The sequence below is a fragment of the Micromesistius poutassou genome, assembly GCF_964030765.1.
Source record: "Micromesistius poutassou genome assembly, chromosome: 7".
NCBI lineage: Eukaryota > Metazoa > Chordata > Actinopteri > Gadiformes > Gadidae > Micromesistius > Micromesistius poutassou.
The window spans coordinates 8,028,143-8,049,941 of NC_140277.1; the positions used below are offsets into that span (position 1 = coordinate 8,028,143).

Consider the following 21,799-nt stretch of genomic DNA (forward strand, 5'->3'; position numbering starts at 1 on the left):
TTTGTTTTTTTTTCAAAGGAATACGACGAAGAACAAGATCTTTGACACAATAAGAATCCTTTCAACTTTGAATATATGTATATATATTCAGCACCTGGAGTTATTTCGAAAGTTTCTACTCATTGCACCATCCCTGGAGATAGAAAACTTGGATACATATTTAAGTCGTTTATTTTGAGATTTGATTCCGTGACTACCATGATACCTCCGAAGTTGCTTGTGTACCGTTGCCAGCTTAGTGATGCTAGTGCCGATGTTCCCACGGAAACGTGGAGGCGGAAAAAGTCTTGTGGGGAACTTTTTCAAAATGGCTACCGGGTGAATGCCCATCATGTCCACCTCACTGGGGAGGGGAACCAGAGACTTGCCTCTGGTCCATTCCAGTCGGCCTGCTGGTCGCGTCTTAAGGTCCTGTCCAACTGGGGTAAGAGCTGCTGTCTCAGGGAACATGCATAATATCTATAATTAATTAAAAAACGATCTGGGATTTACAGTTTAGTCCTATCAAATGCTCCATGCTGTCATCTTGGTTCAGAGCACATTAATCTCTGCACTTCTATTAAATCTGTTTGGTCACATATACTTTAGTCTATATTTGACATAGATACTTTTTTTAATTTATATTTTACTAAAAAATATATTCCTTTATTGTCCAGAATTCTTCTGTATTACTGTGCATTTGATTATAAAAAAAACCCTTTGACTTTGACATTAAATAGCAGTTATGGCTTTCAATAGGAAGTTATGTAGTTTGTACTATTGCACTGTTTTGTAATCACCTGTTCTCTGGACCACACTGGAAACTAGACTGTGACTCACTGTCAATAATGAACCATCAAATTGTTTCACCTCCACAGTCTCAAGGTTTACATTTCATAAAGTGACTCATACGACTCATAATGTGTATATATATAAACATATTTAAAAAAAAAAAGCGTGTTTATCTTTGCTATGACATTTTGCATTCCGTGAGTAGGAATAATAAAGCACATATCTGCCTTATATCATCATGTCATGGTTTATAGATATAGCTGAAAAGACGTACCGTGGAAAGGCTAACCCTAACAACAGTACAACGTTATTACCGCTAATACTTCAAAGAGCTCCCCTCACACACGCCCACCCTGCAGTCTGAGGACTCGCTGTGTGTTCGCTGTGTGTGTGGCGTTGCATAGAGATCAGGAGGCAGGAGGTGTTCATTGTTCCGTAATCCGTGAGCGAGCAGCAGACGTAACGTTCGCCTCCTGGCTTTCCTTCTAGTTTGAGCCGTCTAAAAATACGCAGAAACAATCCGACCGGCACGGCGGGTTTTACCCCTTCTGCTTCAGTGTTGTCTTGCCCCAATTCTGCGTCAGCATCTCTTTTTATAGTACGATGTGTATGATACATTTGTGTTTCTGTCATTTTTGCATACTCTGCAATATATCGATATGATTATTAGTAAGGCTTTGTAAGACCAATCTGAATCCAAGTATATATCTTGGAATAAATAATTGTATTAACCTACTTATTTATTACACAATGCAGATAATATGGACGCGGCAAAGATCTTCAAATAATAGTTCACCATATTTCTGAGATTCTCAAGTTTTCTGGCTCCTTTTTTTACACAGTGATTTCAACGTAGTGCTTGTTGAGTGACAGCTGTCACCCACTAAGTGTAATGCAAAGTTGCACTTCTGGTGTGATGGCGTTGAACATTTTTCCATCACGTCAGCCTGTTCTGATAGCAGTTGGTTGGAGTGTGTCTGCCTAAACTCGGTTTTCATCAATTAAATTTTTCTGAATATTTTCTGCAGCCTGTTGTCATTTTGCTAAAAATGTTTTAGCTAAGCAGCTACACTTCAGGTCAATTTACTGAATGTACTAATTTCTTTCTCCCCTTCATCTCTACCTGTCTCTCCTCCTCCTCCTCCCCCAGGTTTAAGATTCCTGAGGGCGCTGAGGTTGATACAGTTCTCCGAGATTTTACAGTTTCTGAATATATTGAAAACAAGGTAACCAAGTGGCCATTTGTGTTATTATCGTCTGACGAGATTGTGTCCAACACATGGAGTGACAGTCTTATTAAATCTAATGTCACGTAACGTTAAGTCTCAAGACATATGATTAAGTTACCGTTATTGGAGCAGTCAAGCCCAGTCGATAAAAAGTATTTTGCAACCACTTCTTCTTCTCAAAACGACATTTACTTAATCTTCTTCTCTTGTTGTTCTCTTTCTATGCAGCAATTCCATCAAGCTAGTGAACCTGTGCTCCATCTTCATCAGCACATGGCTAACAGCCGCTGGATTCATACATCTGGTAAGTGTGGCTTAGAAGGGGAATTAGGATTAAATATATGTTAATATTCTGGGAAATTTCACAAAAATGACCAGTGCCATAGTTGAAGAAAATATGATTCTGGAGGACCATTGAATAGATGCCTTGTAAATCGGATTTACGAGGATATTTTACTAGTGAGAGAAATTATCAATTCGCAATTTGGCCACTAGATGTCAATGTTTAGCTTTCGTTAAATTTATCCTTCTCATATCACTGCTGTTAAAATCGAAATATCTAATGGCGTGTCCCTGAACATTTTATATATATATATATATATATATATATATATATATATATATATAGATAGACATTATGACAAACAGCTGTGTCCTTGGTTGGGAAAATACAGCTGGGGAGGTTAGGCTTACTTAATCACACCCTATGCCTCTCTTTATTTAATTAGCAAAGCACTTAGCATAGTTGGTTCTGCACATTAATGCTTTGTTTGTCCTTTTTATTGTTGAAATGAAATCCGATTATGGTAAAGTATGTAAATATTAATGATTGTATGTCTTCCAAATCAATTGCATTCACTCAAACAAGGTTGTCCACATTATTTTTGTTGAATTATATTTATATCTTTGTTAATTAACTCACTCACATTAAATTATTAAATTAAAGTCGTTATTATGAGTTTATAATAGATATGTGCTTGTGGACAACCCAATTTTATAAATACCCTACGCCACCACTGGATGTCAGTCTAGGTTCAATAAACAATAATAACAAATAAAATAAAATTAAAATAAATCAATTCCCTTTTTTAATCATATTTGACTGAATGCATGAGCTGTTTCAGCTGTGTCCAATACAGACAAGCAAACCTCACAACTCTGTTTAGAAAACACAGCCGACATGATCCCCCTGTCTGTTCACCCTATCCCTAAACCCACGCGTCCATTCCCTTGTCCCTATAGGTGGAAAACTCAGGAGACCCATGGGAAGACTTCAAGAACTCCCAGTCTCTCTCGTACTGGGAGTGTGTGTACCTGCTGATGGTCACCATGTCCACAGTGGGCTACGGAGATGTCTATGCAAAGACCACGTTGGGACGGCTGTTCATGGTGTTCTTCATCCTCGGCGGTTTGGTAAAACAACATCAACAACAACGACAGGCTTTTCTTGACCTCCATCACCCCGACCCCACCCCACCCCTAACCCTACCATGGTCTTTCCCCTGAAACCCCTGCCTGCCCCTCGCCAACATTCCTGGTAGAGCTGTTGTATTGAGACTAAATGTTTTGCTCTAAATATATGTGTGATGTGTTGACTGTCGGGCTCTTAAAGCGATTGTGTTGTTATGGTAGGACATTTTTTGCATTGTACTTTTTGCAAAGTTCTGTGAAAAACCCTGAAACAGTATTGTCACTGTCATGTCATTGTCAACATTGATCCATCCCCCTACTGTTGGGCCTCCCGTGTTTCGTCCATTTGTAGTTACTATGTGCTTCCTTGTCCTCTCCACCCCCCCGTCCTCCCTCCTAACCCCCCCCCCCCCCCCCAAGTCTGTCCACTCCCAGTATCTGTTGAAGGAAGTAGAGAGTTCTCCAAGACGTTGATATCCTGTACTAGCTGTTGAGGTTTCAGGACGCCCGTGTCTCTCCCGCACGCCCTCCCTCCGCCAACAACCCCAACTCCCCCCCCCCCCCAATACTCCTACCCCCCCTAACACTGTCTGCCCCCCAACACTCCCACTCTCCCCCTCAATGCTCCCCCCATACCCCCTAACACTCTCTGCATCCTCCAACACCCCCCCCCCCCCCCCCCAGTATTCCCACTCTCACCCCTCCCACCCCCAATACCCCCCCCCCCCCCCGATACTCCCACCCCACACTCCCACCCCCCCCCAATATTCCCACTTCCAACCTTCCCACCCGTCCCATCCTAGACAATCCCACAAAACCTACCCCCCCCCAACACTCCCACCCTCCCTACCAAGCCAACAAACACAGGGGCAGGGGGATCCGACCTGGGCCACCTTGACTGATACCACAGCACCACTAGCCAGTCAGCTAGCCAGTCAGCCAGCTAGCTAGCCAGCCAGTCAGCCAGCTAGGTAGCCAGCCAGCGTGATAGTCTCCACCTTCTAGTGATAGTTTCCTCTGCGCTGGCTCTGCTGCTCCGCACAAACACACACATATGCACACTCACTCACTCACTTACTCACTCACACTTGCACAGAGACACAGAGACACACACACACACACACACACACACACACGCACATATTCATACAAACACATTACAGTTACCCTACACATCTGGATGTACCCTACACACATGTATATTCACACACACACACACTCACATGCACCCGCTCATACTCTCACACACACACACACACACACACTCCCATGCGGAGCAGACAACCCACACACATCCCCTCAGAACCCAGCCTATATCCCTCACCCAGACCACCACCATTAGCGAGGGCCAGGGTTATTATTTATATAAAAGAGTAGAAGAACAGTCGGTGTGTTTAATAGTGGGAGGAGCCAGCACCTCATACCCCTGACGACCTGCAGCTGTGTGTGTGTGTGTGTGTGTGTGTGTGTGCATCACATGCGCCATATGCGCCGGTGGTCATAGCGACGGCCCTGCTCTGGTTCTCCAAGGGCTGAGAAAGATCTGGAAATCTTTAGGGCCAAGCAGCGGCCTTTTATGGCCGCTTCCCATCAGAGTCAGTAACTGTTCCAGGGTGCGTAGTCTTTCAACAGCCCCCACCCACCACCACCACCACAAGCAGCACCACCACCAGCAGCATCAGCACCACCAGCACCACCCCGACCTGCACTTCAAACCTCACATCGTAGCTGGAAGTGCTTAGGTGTACGTCTCCAAGGGCGTTAGGGGCATGTTTTCGCTGTGAAAATATGCTAGATGATAGCTTAGCTCAGGAGAGGAGGAAGCAAAGGGAGCATGCTATGGCTAGCTACCAGGCAGCTGTGAGGTCGTATGTGTTCCTCGAGGCTTTCCTGATGTTCAGGATTAGGTGAGGGAGAAAGAGAGAGAGAGGACTCTTTAGGATAGAGCAAAAGGCGGTGGACTCCTGCAAAATGCATCCAGCTCATTTCCCTGAACAACAAATGAGTCTTAATGTGTTCTGCGGCTGTGGATCATCAGGTGAGCCCGTTCAAGTCCCCCTCGCCGCGGTGTCTGTGTTTGTTGGAAAGAACATGGCACATAGGTTGTTTTTTTTCTACCCCCCGTAGTTCTTGATAATGGCTGTAGGAAGGTTCCGGGGGAACTCGTAGGGGCAGCCCGACTCAGGGTCGGCTGTAGCCCACCTTCGCACCAATCAATCAATCCACTTTTTTTGTTCTCCCCTCAAAATTTTAAGTTAACCATTTTTTGAGCAGTCGAGCCCAGTCTATGACAAAAACAATGACTGACTATGACTATATAAGAATTTTCCAAATAACTTTTGCCTCCAAACCATCGGAGCAAACAATTCCTCCCTCCAAAAAACCACACACTGCGACGTAATCGTCTTGTTATTTTTTTTAGTCTCTTCTTCTGTCTCCTATCTTCTCCTTAGGCCATGTTTGCCAGCTACGTCCCTGAAATCATAGAGTTAATAGGAAACCGCAAGAAATATGGCGGTTCCTATAGTGCTGTTAATGGGAGAAAGTAAGTATTCCAGAAGGTTCTCTGCTGTTCTTGCTGTGCGCGGTAGAACCCTCTCTGCATGCATCGTTTTTTCTTTTTTTCTTTTTGTTTTCTGTTCCATGCATGTAGGCCATGTTTGCTCGCTACGTGCCAGAAATTGCCGCTCTCATCCTTAATCGGAAGAAATACGGAGGGAGTTATAACTCGACCCGAGGCAGAAAGTAAGTTCAGATCCAGACAAGGTGTGGTAGTGTGACTCCAGGTCACGCCCCCCCTCCCCCCACCCCCACACTGCAAGCACCGACGTCTAAATTGACGCTTGTTGTCAAAATGTCAAAGTCCCACTGCGGGACTGGGGAACTCGGCCATCGGTACGAACATGTCCACGCACCTTTCTCTCTCACCTTTCTCACCTTTCCCCCCCACCTTCTCTCTCTTTTTTTTTCTATTATTCTCACTTTCCGTCCTCCCTCTTTGACTTTTCTCCTTTCCCTGTCTTTCTGTATGCCTTTGCATTTTCTCTCTCCCCCTCTCTCTCTCTGCCTCTCTCTCCCCCTCTCTCCATCTGCCTCTCTCCCTCTGTCTCTGTCTCTGTCACTGTCTCTGTTTCTCTATTGCTCTGTCTCTCTATCGCTCTGCTTTTAACAATCATTTGTGTGCTTCTCCCTTTTGTCTTTCGCTCTTTCTTTCGTTCTTTCCCTCTCCTTCTGGGCACATCCTGTGTAGATATTTTGCTGTTGTTTGAAACCAGAGATTTCATGACTGCTCAATGATCCACTCGGTTACATTCACCTGTGCTGCTTCTTTACCACATCATTAGTATGTGTCGCATCGCTCCATGTGCTCAAATTTATTCCAGCCCAAACCATGGATATATTGATTGCGGTATGATCAGAATCCCAAATCAAAACGAGTCATGAAACCCCTACTCTGTGCTTTTGATTTAGACTCACAAGACAAGAACTACCTCAACAAAAATCTCCAACTGCACTGTTATTGGTGGTCTTTCCTTGAAGTATTTGTCCATAAATCAATGGCATACTGCAGGATATGATTTATTTTCTCCTTTCTGTTTTATTGCTTGAGTTAGTTTTGCACGTACATTACTTCTTTCTTCCTCCTGTCCATCTAGCATCATATGTTCTCCCCGACATGTAGACTGGCCTTTTTTTTCTTCACGGATCATGCATAGGGCTATGATTCCTGAAAAAAAAAACAATACGATGCCCCCTCGCCTCTGTACTGTCACTGCTAACCCATTGCATCATCACCGTGTGACATGGCCTCGCCCGCTTGCATCATCAGTGCTCGACATGAATCTGGCCCTGATCTTCAGTCAGCTCCCACACCCTGAATGCTGGATGCCTCGCTCCCATTGGAGGCTGTCAAACGCTCTATGCTTGCTTTGCCTGCTTGCTTCTTGATGCCCGACTGGTCTTTTGTGTGGTGCTAGATGTTGTCCCGAGAGAGGCTTTTTTCGCAGCTTTTATATATATATATATGAATATATATGTGCGTGTTAGTGTGTGCGTGTGTATGGGAAGCCTCTCGCACAAAAAGGCGTTTTCTTATGCAACGAATGCCTTGTAAGTGTTTTTTGGTGGGGTTGTCACTTTTCTTTTTTACTGTTTGAAAAGTTTTGTCCGTACAAAATGTTGTACAGCAAGCGGGCCTTTTCGACGTTGCGGCTCAAACCTTTATGCTCCCGGCACACACAAACATGTCCTGCCAGGTCACGTCCATCGTAGCCCAGAGTAGGACTTTTCTGGGTATATTTTCCCCCCTTTTCTCCCTTATTATCCTCATCTCTCTCTCCGTTTCTCTCTCTGTCTCTCTGTCTCTCTCCTCTTCTCTCTTTCTCTCTCTGTCTCTCTGTCTCTCCTCTTCTCTCTCTCTCTCTCTCTCTCTGTCTCTCTCTCTCTCTCTCTCTCTCTCTCTCTCTCTCTCTCTCCCCCCCCCCCCCCCGGCTGTCTCTGTCTCCACACGGCAGATGAGCCTGTTTCTGATGGGGTCTGACTGTCACCGGGATGAGACGGACGAGATGTTATGTTTGGACGGAGACTCCGGCTCCGACACACAGACGGGTGTTGAGAGAGGGCCTTGTCAAAACCAAGGAGCACTTCTTCTCACACACTTCTTCTCTCTTACTATTTTCTTTCATCCGACCTCCCCCTGCCCCCCACCCCCCCCCCCCCCCCCCGCTCCCCCCTTGTTCCCCCTCGGCTTTACTGTACGGCCATATGGTAGCAATCAGCGTCTCCCCGCTGAACACAAAGGCTTTAGAGTGGCACAAGGCTCCAGTAATCAGTTAAATGTGTAAGTGCTTGGCGCGGAGAAGTACGGACCCTGACGCGCGTGTCATGTGGGTTTATATTTGCCCCGGGGGGGGGGGGGGAGGAAGGGGGGGGACGGGTTCAGCGCATCATCGCCGGCGAGTGCCAAACTTGTCAGCCCCCCCCCCCCCCCACACACACACACACACACACATATACACAAATAGAACACACACACACATGTCAGGCAAACGAGATTAAGAGATTACAAATATTTGACTGATTACTGTTACTCACAAACAGTGAGGTCATGAGGCATCCTGAGCGGGTTGCTAGCGCATTGCGCCGCGGCGTACTCACGTGAAATGGGCCTTGAGGGTCACCGGCGAGTGAAGCTTGAGTTGTGTTGGATCCATATTGGATCCACATTGGATCTGAAAACGTGCTTTCATGCTCGTGTTGTGTACAGCGCCCCGGTGCAGCGTAGCGTACACCCATCACGGCCCGTGACAGGGCTCCCCGACCGCATGGCCCTGATAGCGTAATGACAAGCGTTTTGCTCGGTTGGCGCCCTCCCTACTTAGGGCTCTGTGGTTTCCATTACGGCTCCGTGGTTTCCATTAGGTCCCCACTGAGACAAAAGGGGGCTGGCACGGCAACTGGATTCAACGCTGGTTGAACCCTGACAAATACCCCTGGATGTGCCCCCCCCCCCTCTACAGTGCTGTACTGTAAGTGCTAGCAGTTTGAGGCGTGGAGAGCGTATGGTTGTTACGCGATCGAGGCGACGAACGGAGGTCGCCTGGATGATCTTCCAAAAGAAAAAACACAATTCTGTAAGGGTTTTGATTATTGCCTCTGATCGGCAAAATAGCGGTTATCGTGCTGCTTGCTTATAGTTCGGGAAAATTAAAAGTTCAGGAGACGTGTTTGTGTTTCAAAGGGACTGTTCTGTAACAGGGACGTCAGTTACAGGTCATTTCCCACCGAACCCTTTCATATCAACAGTTATAGGCCCCAACTGCACACAAACACTTTAAACTTGCTCAGGATAGACGATTTTTTACAAAATGGAGGCACGACTACATCAGTGCTGTGTGGTTGACTGTGTGGCTGGTGTTTGAGCCGTCGTTCTGATGTGTTCTCTGATTACATCATGGGTGTTTGTTGTTTTCCTTTCTGCATGCCTTTTCTGTGCGTTGGTGCATGTCTTGCTGTGATGATGCGTTGTGATGTTTGATGCATATGATTGAAAATGTCTGTTCATATCTGTTGTTTACGTTATCCTGTGGTAGTCTGATCTTATCTCCCCCCGTAGATTTGTTTTGAGATGTTTGTTTGAATTTAAGGTTATGCTTTACCGTAAAGAAAATGTTTTAGTTTTTTTAACAACTTGGAAAGCAATTGCTGGGGAATGGAGTTAACCGTATCTCCAGTGTTAGTCGTATCCAACCATTGATCCTGCCAATGGTTTCCATTATGACCCCTTCTTATTGAGGACTCTACTTTTCCGCACGCAGCGATATAATCATACACTCAGCCGCAACCACAATTAAACATCATTGACGCAGACTCCCTGAACTGTAGTTTCCTCCTGAAGATTTACAGATACAAAATGAAAGCCATATAGTCTCTCAATTCATATTAAATATGAAGCATAGCATCATTAATGAGGTGGAAACGAAAGACTTCCACGTCCACTTGGGTGTCCAAGACCCGTCCCAGTTGAGCACTGCGCGTGTGTGTGTGTGTGTGTGTGTGTGTGTGTGTGTGTGTGTGTGTGTGTGTGTGTGTGTGTGTGTGTGTGTGTGTGTGTGTGTGTGTGTGTGTGTGTGTGTGTGTGTGTGTGTGTGGGGCTTTGCGTGTCCGAGGGCCGACCACCAAAGGCTGACCCCAGAGACCTCACACACTATATGCCACACATGCAGACAAAAATAAGAAAATCTGCATTAACTTTATTCTTCGAGGAGGAGCGGCAGAGTAGGAAAACATGAACAATAGTGTTTAATCCATTGGAAAATGAGAGGAGCCTTCTGCCCAGCAGCTCTGCTGGCTCCTCAACAGACATGTCAGCTCATCAGTCGGTACCACCACCACCACCACCACCCCGTACTCTCTGTCTCCTCGCTGCCTCCACGGCCAAGAAGTCCTGCTTGAAGCTCCTCATCAGCGTCTCTTGATGCACTGAGGTGGCCTCCATCTGTTGCAGACTTTCCCCTTTTATTGTCTTGCGTCGTCAAGTCCTGGCGCAACGTCCTTGGGACCACACGCTCTGTGATGGAGGGACCCCGGTCTCTGTGGTGGATGATGGGGTGACGGGAGAGGTTCTTAGGGGTTGGTGCTGGTGCTTTGTCTGTCTTGTCGTCCGTCGATAAATCCAATCCAAAGTGTTTTTACTGCAGACCATATGGTTTCAGGATACAGTAATGTCCCTGTAAAATTTGACGAGTTTCTCTTGTGTTTATAAGAGCTTGGGTTTTTTGGCGACTGGGAGAGATCTATCAGAGTAGGAGTTGCCCAATGGCTATAGAGTTAATGACTGATCCACCGTCATGACCTCATGGGCTTGGAGGAGAGACTTAGCCAGAGTTTCCCAAGTCCCTGGTAAAACGGAGGGACTCAAAGTGGTTAGAAAGGAGTGCTTTGGCACGTCCTGTTAGGCAGTGGAGAGAATGATCGTTATCATTATTTAAGGATGCCTGAAAACGCTCTTCCAAGGGGAGAATAATGCGGCCATAGTCACGTCCACACAGATCTCCAGTCAGCGCTGGGCTTAACAGTGCCGGGCATGTTGAGTTCATCTGGCCGTTCTGGCCGTTTGGCTCTTTACTTTGTCAGGGATGTTGAGCTTTCTACAGAACAAATGGTGCATGAAAAATGCTCTAAATCCATTGGATTAGTATGATTTAAATGGTATCCTACTTTCTATGCTACTTTTTCCAAGTGGTCCCATTTATTATGTTTTCCCCAGATCATGTCATATGATACAAATAGAGATCTGACACAACCTCCCCCCTGTGTTTAGGACAAAGAGATATTTAGAGAAGCCCTGAGTTAACTAAACCCGTTCTGCCTTGGGGCTGGAGCAGACCGTCCGTCCCAAATGGCTTTCCTCAGCTGAGGAAACTATTGAGCCATCGAGTGATGGATGCTATCTGCAGAACCTTGGACCTGGTCACAGAGCAGCTAGAGGACAGACTGGTAGAGAAAAAACACAAACCGCCCCCTCCCCCGCCAAACCACGGTCCAATCAAACCTCTTATTATTATCTCCTCGGTGTAATCATCCCCTCGTGCTTTGTTTCGCTGGATCTGTTCCTTGGAAGAACACTATTCTCTCTCTCTCTCTCTCTCTCTCTCTCTCTCTCTCATTCTCTTCTCGTCTCTCTTTTCTCTTCTCTACTTCTTCTCTCTTCTTTTTTCTCCTCTCTCTTTCTCTCTCTCTCTTGCTCTCTCTCTCTCTCTCTTTTCTTCTCTAATTTATTCTCTCTCTCTCTCCCTCCTTCTTCCACTTCTTCTTCATCTTCTTCTTCCCCTCTCTCTCTCTCTCTCTCTCTCTCTTTCTCTATCTCCCTCTTCTTCCTCTTCTACTTCTCTCTCTCTCTCTCTCTCTCTCTCTCTCTCTCTCTCTCTCTCTCTCTCTCTCTCTCGGGCCAGGGACCTGTCATGGGCTCGGATTTTTCAAATCCACGTCAACCGCAAGCCTCCAAAGTCACATTGGAAGCTTTCAGTAAGGTCCCGTTTGAAGCCAGGGGGAATATTGATGTACATGCTTTTGTCAACATTCATTCAGCGTTCCGAAAAGGGTGGGCAGTGTCTTGGCCGGGGGGACAGTTTTCATATTGAGAACGGATAGCAATCCGACCACTGTGGGTTGTATGATTATATCTTCGGTTTTCTAAAGTGGTTCCGAGTTGAGTGTTTGATTGCGTTTGTCGTGCGGAATAACCACATTCATAACATCGAAGGGGGAATTATTTTTACAGGCAAGGAAAAAAAAGATATATCCGAGTGACTTATTTGCTTTGTAAAGACATTTTCTTGACATGTCAATAGGTTTTTCTCAGGCTATTTCTGTGAGTTGGATTTTAGGGTGCCCTGAGTGATTTTCTTCAAGCCACACGCCAGACTCTGGTGTGATTGATGTTGACAGCCGAAGATGAATTATCCTCCTCTTCCTCCCTCTCGCAGGCATATTGTGGTCTGTGGTCATATTACTCTCGAAAGTGTCTCCAACTTCCTCAAAGACTTCCTACACAAGGACAGGGATGATGTCAATGTAGAAATTGTTTTTCTCCATAAGTAAGTGCACAAATCTCTCTCCCCCCCCTCGCCGTCCAAACGTATTAACAACCCCTAATGCAACAATTCAAAAAATAAAACATTCAAAGTGCATGTATTGTGGTGCAACTGGATTATGAACATACATAGCTGTGCTTCAGCTCACCATCTGACCGCTTCTTGTCTCTCTTGTGTGACAGTATTTCCCCTAATCTTGAGCTGGAAGCCTTGTTCAAACGCCACTTTACCCAAGTGGAGTTCTACCAGGGATCTGTTCTCAACCCTCATGATCTAGCAAGAGTGAAGGTACCTTCAGAGACGTCTGAGACCCCCCTCCTAGGGTCTCCATGTATAGGAGGGTTTCATGTGATGTCACGCACATTCCCAGCTACCATCTTGATGCCTTTTTTACCATTAGAATATGAATAATAACAACTGATCGCTTTGCTGTTCTGCAATGTTTGGTCAAGAACTACCAAGATGGCGTGCTTGAACTTATTTTATGGATTCCTCAAATCCCATGATTGAATCCCTCCTATACTGTATATGTGTAGATACAGATAGTACGAGATAATTGTAATCATTGCTGTATAATGCTGTTCTGGGCTGTATGTGAGATAGCTGACCTATTAATACAAATCATGGTTTTAATAACAAGAAAAGTAACATTGTTTTGCAGGCAGATTAGTCTAGTGATTAGTGGTGTTCGACTCCCGGCCGAAAGGTACTGGGTTCGAGCTCCAAAGTCTGCAGTGTACCTGTAGGCAACCTTAAACAACCCCAGCAGTGTTAATGCCGTGCTCAGCCCGTTGAACCAGGACCACAATAGTGATAGTAAATCAGAACAGCAATGGCCAAGACAACCAAAACAAGATGACCACTGTGATGTTTACTTAATAGTCGTTGTTATGATATATTGTCAGATCGAAAGTTTGCTATACTCGCATGAAATACATAATGTTGAACCTCAACATGATGTGTTGTGATTAAGGACTAAGCCAATACCAAATGTCCATGATGTATGTCAAGATGTTGAAATCAATGAACCGTCAGAGTTGTAAACGTGTGTTTGGCATTCTGCGTCTGTCTCCGTTTATTCTTGCTCTCTGGGCTAGATCGAGTCTGCAGATGCCTGCTTAATTCTAGCCAATAAATACTGTGCAGATCCAGATGCAGAGGATGCATCGAACATAATGAGGTATGACATCCACTGAATTGAACAAAAACAGACGAGGATCTGCCAACAAAAATCACTTTTTTTGCTAACCTCCTCGATGTTTCTCTCAATCTACAGGGTCATTTCGATCAAGAACTATCATCCCAGAATCAGAATAATCACACAAATGTTGCAATACCATAACAAGGTACATTTTATCATTGATATCTATCCAATATCCTTAATATGATAGATACGGTTATTTTGCAAGCACTTGTATTTACTTTCATGCAAAGCAGTTTTGTTTTCATTTTGTAATATGGCTTTAAAGGGGGAGTGTGTAGGATTTAGGGACAGCAGTGAGTTTGCAGATTCTGTTTGTGTTCGTTCAGTGTCCCCAACCTGGCAACACGCTTGAACTTCCGAGATTGGGGAGGAAGCTGCAGGCCTAGACGCTTCTCTCCAATATTGTGAATTTGGGCTGCAGTACCCATTTTAAAGCGCTCTGTCAATGTTACAGATATACCTTTTTTGATATTATGATGATCTCATTTGGATTAGCATAGGTTGTTGTTGTATCTATCTTCCAAATTGTAACGTATTCTTCAGCTGCTCGTGACACACTTTCAAACTTTCAGTATCGCCTTTTATTAGGTTACCATAGTAACTTCTTTATATGTGTAATCCATCCCATCAATCATTTATACAGAGCACCAAAGCTTACTGTGAGTCCAAACCTCACTTATACGTTATGTTGAGTATAATGTCAAAGTTTGCTTATTCAAATTCCAACGTTTTTATTTCATATTTTGTTGCAGCATTGTCCTAAGGAAAATATTTTCTGTTGGTTTGCAAAACAACAGTTAACATCCGATTATCCAAGCAGATATTTAGACATCATGTTCGAAAGTGATCCGGGGCCTGTTTCTGTTGGTCCTTTATTAACTTTCCACCATGATGCTGTTGCTGGTTTCCCTCCACTCTGTCTGTCCCCTGTCTTCGTGCGCAGGCCCATCTGTTGAACATCCCCAGTTGGAACTGGAGAGAGGGTGATGATGCCATATGTCTGGCTGAGCTGAAGGCAGGCTTCATAGCCCAGAGTTGTCTGGCCCAAGGCCTGTCTACCATGCTAGCCAACCTCTTCTCTATGAGGTCCTTCATTGAGGTATACCACACATTCCCGTTCCCACTGTACACGTTTGTTTGATATGTAGATACAATCTGGGGCGAAGTTCTCTTAACAGGAGTACATTTATTTACATATGGTAGTCGTGTGTGTATATATATATTATTTTTTTTGGTTCTCAGAGCATTTTCTTCATGGTTCATACAGGCACTTGGTAAATCTGGTTTTTGATCTAGTCTAGTTTCAGTCAGATGGAAAAGCTTTATCATCGGACAAGTGGTACATATAATGCAAAACTTTGACAGCTCTATTCCGCTGGAGCCGAGAGAGTCTTTCCGAGCGTTTTTTTTTTTATCTGTCCATCTGTCAGTCTTTAAAAAACATGAATAAAGAAAACGGTGCAATAAATCAGACATTTCTCAGAGATTGAATCTGCTCAGTGTTCCCTGATGCTTCCCTGGTGATACTAAAGAGGTGTATCTTGTATAGGAGAACAGGTTCTCATGTCCATATGAGGATGAATCTCTTTATAAGGACCAGGCCCCTGGTGGCTTGGCCAAACATCTGCTGGCCGCATTGATCCACACTCTCCCCCCCCCCACCCCCCCACCTCCCTCAAGTCTCTGGTGTTTGAAGTCCTCAGGTTGCATGTTCACTCTCACATATGATCCTTTCTGGCTCCAGATTGAAGAAGACACATGGCAGAAGTATTACCTGGAAGGAGTCGCCAATGAGATGTACACCGAGTATCTGTCCAATGCCTTCGTGGGCTTGTCCTTCCCTACAGTCTGTGAGTAAGTACCCCTCCGTTAGTGTTGAGGTGAAAGGTCGCCTGTCGTCCGGCCGCGAGGACCCAGCGTGTCTACGTTGACATAAACGACGGATCGCTGGTAAGAATGTTGCGGTTATGTGGGCTGGATAGTGTAGTAGCGGGTTGAGCCGAAAGGTTCTGGGTTCAAACCCGGATGAGCACAGTCTGTATTAGGCATCCTTGAGCAATATGCCAATAGTTGTACCTGCCTGCTGATGATAGGGATCTGGAAAAAGTGAGTGATGATTTTTTCAGAACGTGAGTTATACACTTCACTAACCTATGACTTCCTCCCATGTGTTTGTCTTGCAGACTTTGTTATGTGAAGCTGAAGCTGTTGCTAATTGCCATTGAATACAAGTCGGAGCAGAGAGAGAGCAGGTTTGTCTGTTGGACCATGATTATCAATGACCTACTATGGTCGTATTTATTTATTGTGTCTCCTTCCCTTAACCTTTTGGCCCAAACCCTTATCAGTGTTTTCCCTTGTAGCACAGAATCTTTGATTTGACCGTATGTTTAAAGTTATAAAAGTCTGGATTTGGTTTGAGTTTGGTTTTACATATGCACTAATGCAGTGGTAATATGCAATCCTCAACCAAAAAGCCATTTACCTAACCAAAAACAATTGGGCAAAAGGAAACAAAGACAACTTTATGTGTATTGTGGTCAGTTGACAACAACATGAAACTTTGTAACTCTAACATCATCCATAATCTGTGACTAACACTACATGATTTTCATGATAAATAACCTGTTCAACAAGGATTATTTAAAGTCACACGTGTCCATTCTATACCTGTTGCCTGTATATTTCACTCATTATATATTAACACATCCATTCAGGCGTAGGTGATTTAGGCTTATGGCACTCGATACAAACTACGTTTAGTTTTTTTGTTTCCTTAAATATCCCATCAGAGTACATTTCCACACTTGGCCAAACCAGCTCTTTTGAATCCAGTGTGATACACTGAAAGTAAAATATATGAAATATAAACAAACACATACCTGTTATTATCTTGTACACTTTTATCTTCTTCACTTCTTCACTGTAACTTTTTCCTACCTTAAAATATAGTGCCACTATTCTCAGAACCATTAACTTTGTCTTATTGAAGCAGGAAGCCAGAAATATATTTAACTCTATGACTATAATTCAATGTCTAGGTGTATGGAGCTGCACAACACAACTCAACATCACATTAGCGTAGCAGAAGCTACACACACCACATTACACAAGGAGAGAATATCAATGACCATGCATGATATTCTCTTGTTCTGTGTCAATGACTTGTGTTTCATTTGAGATTCTTCTGTCTTGTCATTTGCAGAAGCCGAAAGCGGTATGCCCTCTACCCTCTATGTCACTACCAAACCTCTGAACCCCTTCTTCATCACTTTAAGGCTTCTGGCTTTGGGGATCCCCCAGCCCTGGTCCCCTCTCCCCACTCCCTTCTCCTCCCCCTCCTCCACCCCCACACCCCTCCTTCCATTCTATCTAAATGAACAGGAGTCTGATTGTGTTTGCTAACTTCTTCATGGTGTCCTGTTGTGCCAAAAAAGCAAAGCACTAACTTCTTTGCAGGCAGAGAGAGGATAGTGAACGTTGCTTCGTAGAAGTGCAGTGTGTTCGTCTCCCTGTTGTCGATGTACAGAGGTCCACTCCCACACCCTCGCCATATTATCTCTCTCCCACTTCAAACTGAATTTCACTTTTCTCTATCCCTCTTTTTTTTATTTCGGTAATCTCTATGTCTCACGTGGCTTTAAGTTCTCCTCTCCTTGTTCCCCTAATTATTTCTCTTCTCTATGGTTCTTGTCTGTTGACACTAAAAAACTAAACAAATAATGTAATTTGGGTGAATACAGATCAGATTATTGAACGTAACGTCTGCCATGCGTTTAACCTCAGCATGCCTTTTTGATTGGGTGGTACAAACTTATGTTACCACCAGGATATACTTGTTTTTTATCCTTAGAAAAGGCACGAGGACAAACTTTGGATAGGTCAATGTTGATCCAAAATTAAACCCAACAACCTTTGCTACATTTATCTTTACAAAAACGCCTCCATCTATATTCATGTACACTTTTCTACGTTATTCATGCTATTCCTGCCATCCATCCATTCAATGTGTGTGTGTGTGTGTGTGTGTGTGTGTGTGTGTGTGTGTGTGTGTGTGTGTGTGTGTGTGTGTGTGTGTGTGTGTGTGTGTGTGTGTGTGTGTGTGCATGTGTGTGTGTGGTGTGTTTGCAAGAGTTATTATCTCTCCACCACCACCAGTACCCCATCACACGTCTCTGCAGTAGATGTCCCCTTTTGAGGTCACTTCCTGTCAGTTTGGTGTTTGAGAAACAGTCCAATTGCACAGAAGTTACTGCAACCGTCTGCATCCATGTACCTGTTCCTCTCTCCCTCTCGCCGCTTTCACTTCCTGTCTGTCTGTCTGACCAGCGTGTCACCCTCCGATATCACTGTACCGGGTCACTGTACCGGGTCAAAGCATGCTGTGAGCTCGCCTCAGCAGCCGCTCCACGCTTGCCTTTTGTTGCTCAAAATATGAGTTTCTTACTTTTGGCCGTGGTGGGTTTTATTTTTGGCCAGTTGAAAGCTGTTTAAAACAACAACTGCGTTTATTGCAGAGACAGTGGAAATCTCAGATTTGGGCAGCAATGTTTTGTCTACTTGTGATGTTTCTTGTACATTTGGTTTTGTTTTCTTTGAAAAGCATGCTGAGTGTAATGCAAGTCTTGTTTTTTGATTTTGGGAGCCATTGAATCCGAGTGAAATTTAGATAAGTGATTATTAATTTCCAGCGGTTAGAGATGAATGAGTGCACAATTACCTTATTTAGATATTACATTACAGATCATTAATTCAATTGCTCCCGGACTGTTGTTCTTACTTAACACAAGCTTTTTGGGAGCCCAGAGGAAAGAAAAAGAGGCTGTTTTGGATTCAAATATAAATATATCCATAACTTAAACACAAGGGAAATGTTAACATATAGACACCAACATTAGAGGTCAAACTAAAAACAAGCACAACCAACAACACTAACGAAAATCAAATTATCTGTACTAGTGAAACACAGTATTTACAACAAAATTACAATTTGCCACAAAAAAGAAAAGCCAGCCGATTGTGAAGCCAAACCGCCTCTACCACAGCTTCTCTGCAAACCATCCACATTACATTTAGTCTCATCATCTTTTTTCCAAAGCAACTTACATGTATAATATTCCCCGGCAGTAGATTAAAGTTGTATCGCACGCATGACGAAGGTTGTAGAATCAGATACTTTAACGAAAAAAACCTGGATGAGGAAAAAATTGGCGATGCAATTCTCTTCTCTTTCTAATGGGCTTCTGGACTTTGGTAGTGTAACCTGTTAGCATACGTGTGGATTTCAGTGTGTCCTAGTCTCCCTAGTTCACACTAACTTCATTGACGATTGTTTGTGTGTGTGTGTCTCATGAATCTTGTCATTAGTCTAATTAATGGGGAATGATACAGCCAGTTCCAACAGTTTTGATTTGTTGAAAGTAAGCAACCAATCCCGCTTTAGATGTGAAAGAAATGTCACGCGGAGCAGTCATCACTTCCACCATTGTTTTTGTTGTGGTGCACATCGGATAGAGTAGGATAGGGGGTCACCTCACATACTGTTCAGACATTCAGTGGATATTTTGATAGCTTATGTTATTTTGACACGCCATCAGATATATATAAACGGGTAAAAACTGATTTTAAAGTTTGCCGTCGCCCAAATATACAGTGCATGCTGAGGCGCTAGGCCGAGGGCTGTTCATTCCCTTGCATTCTCCACCGTCAGCAGCACTAACCCCGGTGACAACTCTCATATCCTCCTACCACTGAGTCCTGTCTGTGACCCCCTGCAACTTCAACACCCCTTAACATCGTTGCCTAGGTGACTGTACAAATTGATATACATCGACAAAATTGATCGTTAACACACCACTTCATCCAACCGCAACACTCTTGGATTATTTCTCTCCCTGCTTTGTTTGCCCCCAATCCCTCTTCTTCCTCCTCCTCCTCCTCTTCCTCTATGTTTTGCTCTTCCTCGATCATCTTCCTCCTCTTCTTCCTCATCTACTCTTCATGGCGCACTGCTGTAATGCCAAGACAATCACAACCATGAGAATTTAAATTGAAAATGACCAGCCGTGCTGTTTTACATTTTTATATTGCTGGTGCGATGCGTATCAGTGACAAAAGTCAGAGTCGGTCAGCTTTTTTCTTTGAGTCGCCTCAGACAGCACCACATTATTTCACTACTATCGATGTATCGATGTCGATGTCAAAATTTCAAATTCAAATGAAGCCATCTATTCCAAAACCATCAGAACTGTCTTCCAATCAGAACACCCTAGAAGTGTGTGTGTGTGTGTGTGTGTGTGTGTGTGTACCATTCCTCTTGATTAGCACTGTGTGAGTGTAAATTGGAGGCTGGCCAGAGCACTAATCAGCAAATTTGTGTTTGTTGTTTTTGTTTATTTTGATGATTTCCCAGCATCCTCATCAACCCAGGAAACCACGTCAAACTACAGGAAGGAACCCTGGGGTTCTTTATTGCTAGCGATGCCAAAGAAGTAAAGAGGTAACTGAAAAAATATAATGTCCATGTTACTTTGGATAAATGCATCCGCCAAATGACTTTATGTAAATGTCAATACTAGTAGAGCTACGAGGTACACTTGGGCTAATGATTGTTGTTTCTCCAGGGCATTTTTCTACTGCAAAGCTTGTCACGACGACATCACTGACGCTAAACGAATAAAAAAATGTGGCTGCAAACGACGTGAGTATTCCTTTATTCACGATAAATACAGAGTGTATTTATCACTACATGAATAAATCTCTCCCCCCCACCTCACTTGTATCTCATTCAATGCTAGGTTGCATGATTAGAATACAATATTACACCGCAAACTGTGGGAGGAAACTGAATTGTTTTGTTTGGGTTTGAACATCCATTCTGGTGTTGCCGACAAATTAATTCAATCAATTGATTGTGTATGTATTCCCAACCACTTGAGATATATTTTAAGGTTTGGGCATGTTTTTATTTCAATTTGTAATAATTGTTTTAGATTGTCCAATTTCAAAAGTTGAATGAATGCGTTTTCTAATACATTAATTGAAATATACTTCTGAGAAAGAAAACCAAAAAGTAACATAAATAACAAATAAAAGACATAAATATAGCCATGTTGGAATCATTTATAAGTCAAACAAAGACAATGGACAAGTAGAAAAGTTTGATGGCTTGAAGAATATAAGATTAACATCTAAAAGCCATCAGACACAGAACTGCTCTCTCTCTTACAGATGTCACCCCACCACAGTTAGTCACTTAATTGATTTGGGCTTTTTAGACCTCATGAATAGTTAATTAACCTAAAACGGTAAATTGAAAATGTGTTCCCTCTGTTAAATAGTAAATGATGGCCACTATGCAAGCCATGTTAGTACAATGATCTTCAATATTTAGCCTTGGTCTGCATGTATTTTGTGAATACTACCTGACCTAGATAGAGGAGTCATTTGTCAGATCATGTTAGTCCTATTTTAATATTCCTGTGTATTTAGAGAAATGTCACCAGCCAAAAAAACAATGACAAAAAAGCTACAATGGAAACCTACCAATTCTTTGTCAAACAAATTTCAGTGATGTAGATCAACCTAAAATAATGATAGTGTATTTAATCAATGATGTATTTATTTGATTAGTTGCCTTTTTAATTCTATCATGTCTTAGTATTTTTATGTATTCATTTTGGATACAATTCTTGCCATGTAGATAATTGATCCTTTCCTGCAAATGTCACCTGTTCTTTTCCTGTGTTTTCTTTCTTTCCTTTCCTTTTTTCTGTTCTTTTATTTTCCATCCCTTCCTGTTCTTTAATTTCTTTCGTTCATTTCTTTGTGTACGATCATTGACACTGTTGATGTATTTCCTTCCCTGCTGCCGTTGGAAAACAACACTTGTACTGGTAGTGATTTATTGTGAGTAAAAAGAAAGCAGGTGTCCAATTACCCAGAGTGCAGTGCAAGTGTTTCTCTCTTTCTCTCTCTCTGTCTCTCTCTGTGTCTGTCTGTCCGTCTCTATGTGTCTCTCTCTCTTTCTCTCTCGCTCTCCAGCCTACAGTAGTCTACTGTATCTGTGTTGCATGCACCAGTGTAGCTTC

At 43.5% G+C, this 21,799-nt stretch overlaps 1 protein-coding gene across 1 annotated transcript in view; it reads left to right on the top strand.

Moving 5' to 3' along the window:
* LOC311350581 (calcium-activated potassium channel subunit alpha-1a-like) overlaps positions 1-21,799 on the top strand; it is a gene marked incomplete at its 5' end in the record, with an annotated part of 141,150 nt that overhangs the window by 78,976 nt on the left and 40,375 nt on the right. Inside the window, 14 exon segments of the mRNA XM_084470640.1 lie at positions 1,922-1,997; positions 2,229-2,304; positions 3,243-3,413; positions 5,864-5,955; positions 12,398-12,508; positions 12,688-12,793; positions 13,603-13,685; positions 13,782-13,851; positions 14,653-14,808; positions 15,454-15,563; positions 15,893-15,961; positions 16,915-16,926; positions 20,122-20,208; positions 20,333-20,409. Of these exon segments, the coding sequence (XP_084326766.1) occupies positions 1,922-1,997; positions 2,229-2,304; positions 3,243-3,413; positions 5,864-5,955; positions 12,398-12,508; positions 12,688-12,793; positions 13,603-13,685; positions 13,782-13,851; positions 14,653-14,808; positions 15,454-15,563; positions 15,893-15,961; positions 16,915-16,926; positions 20,122-20,208; positions 20,333-20,409 (1,296 nt within the window).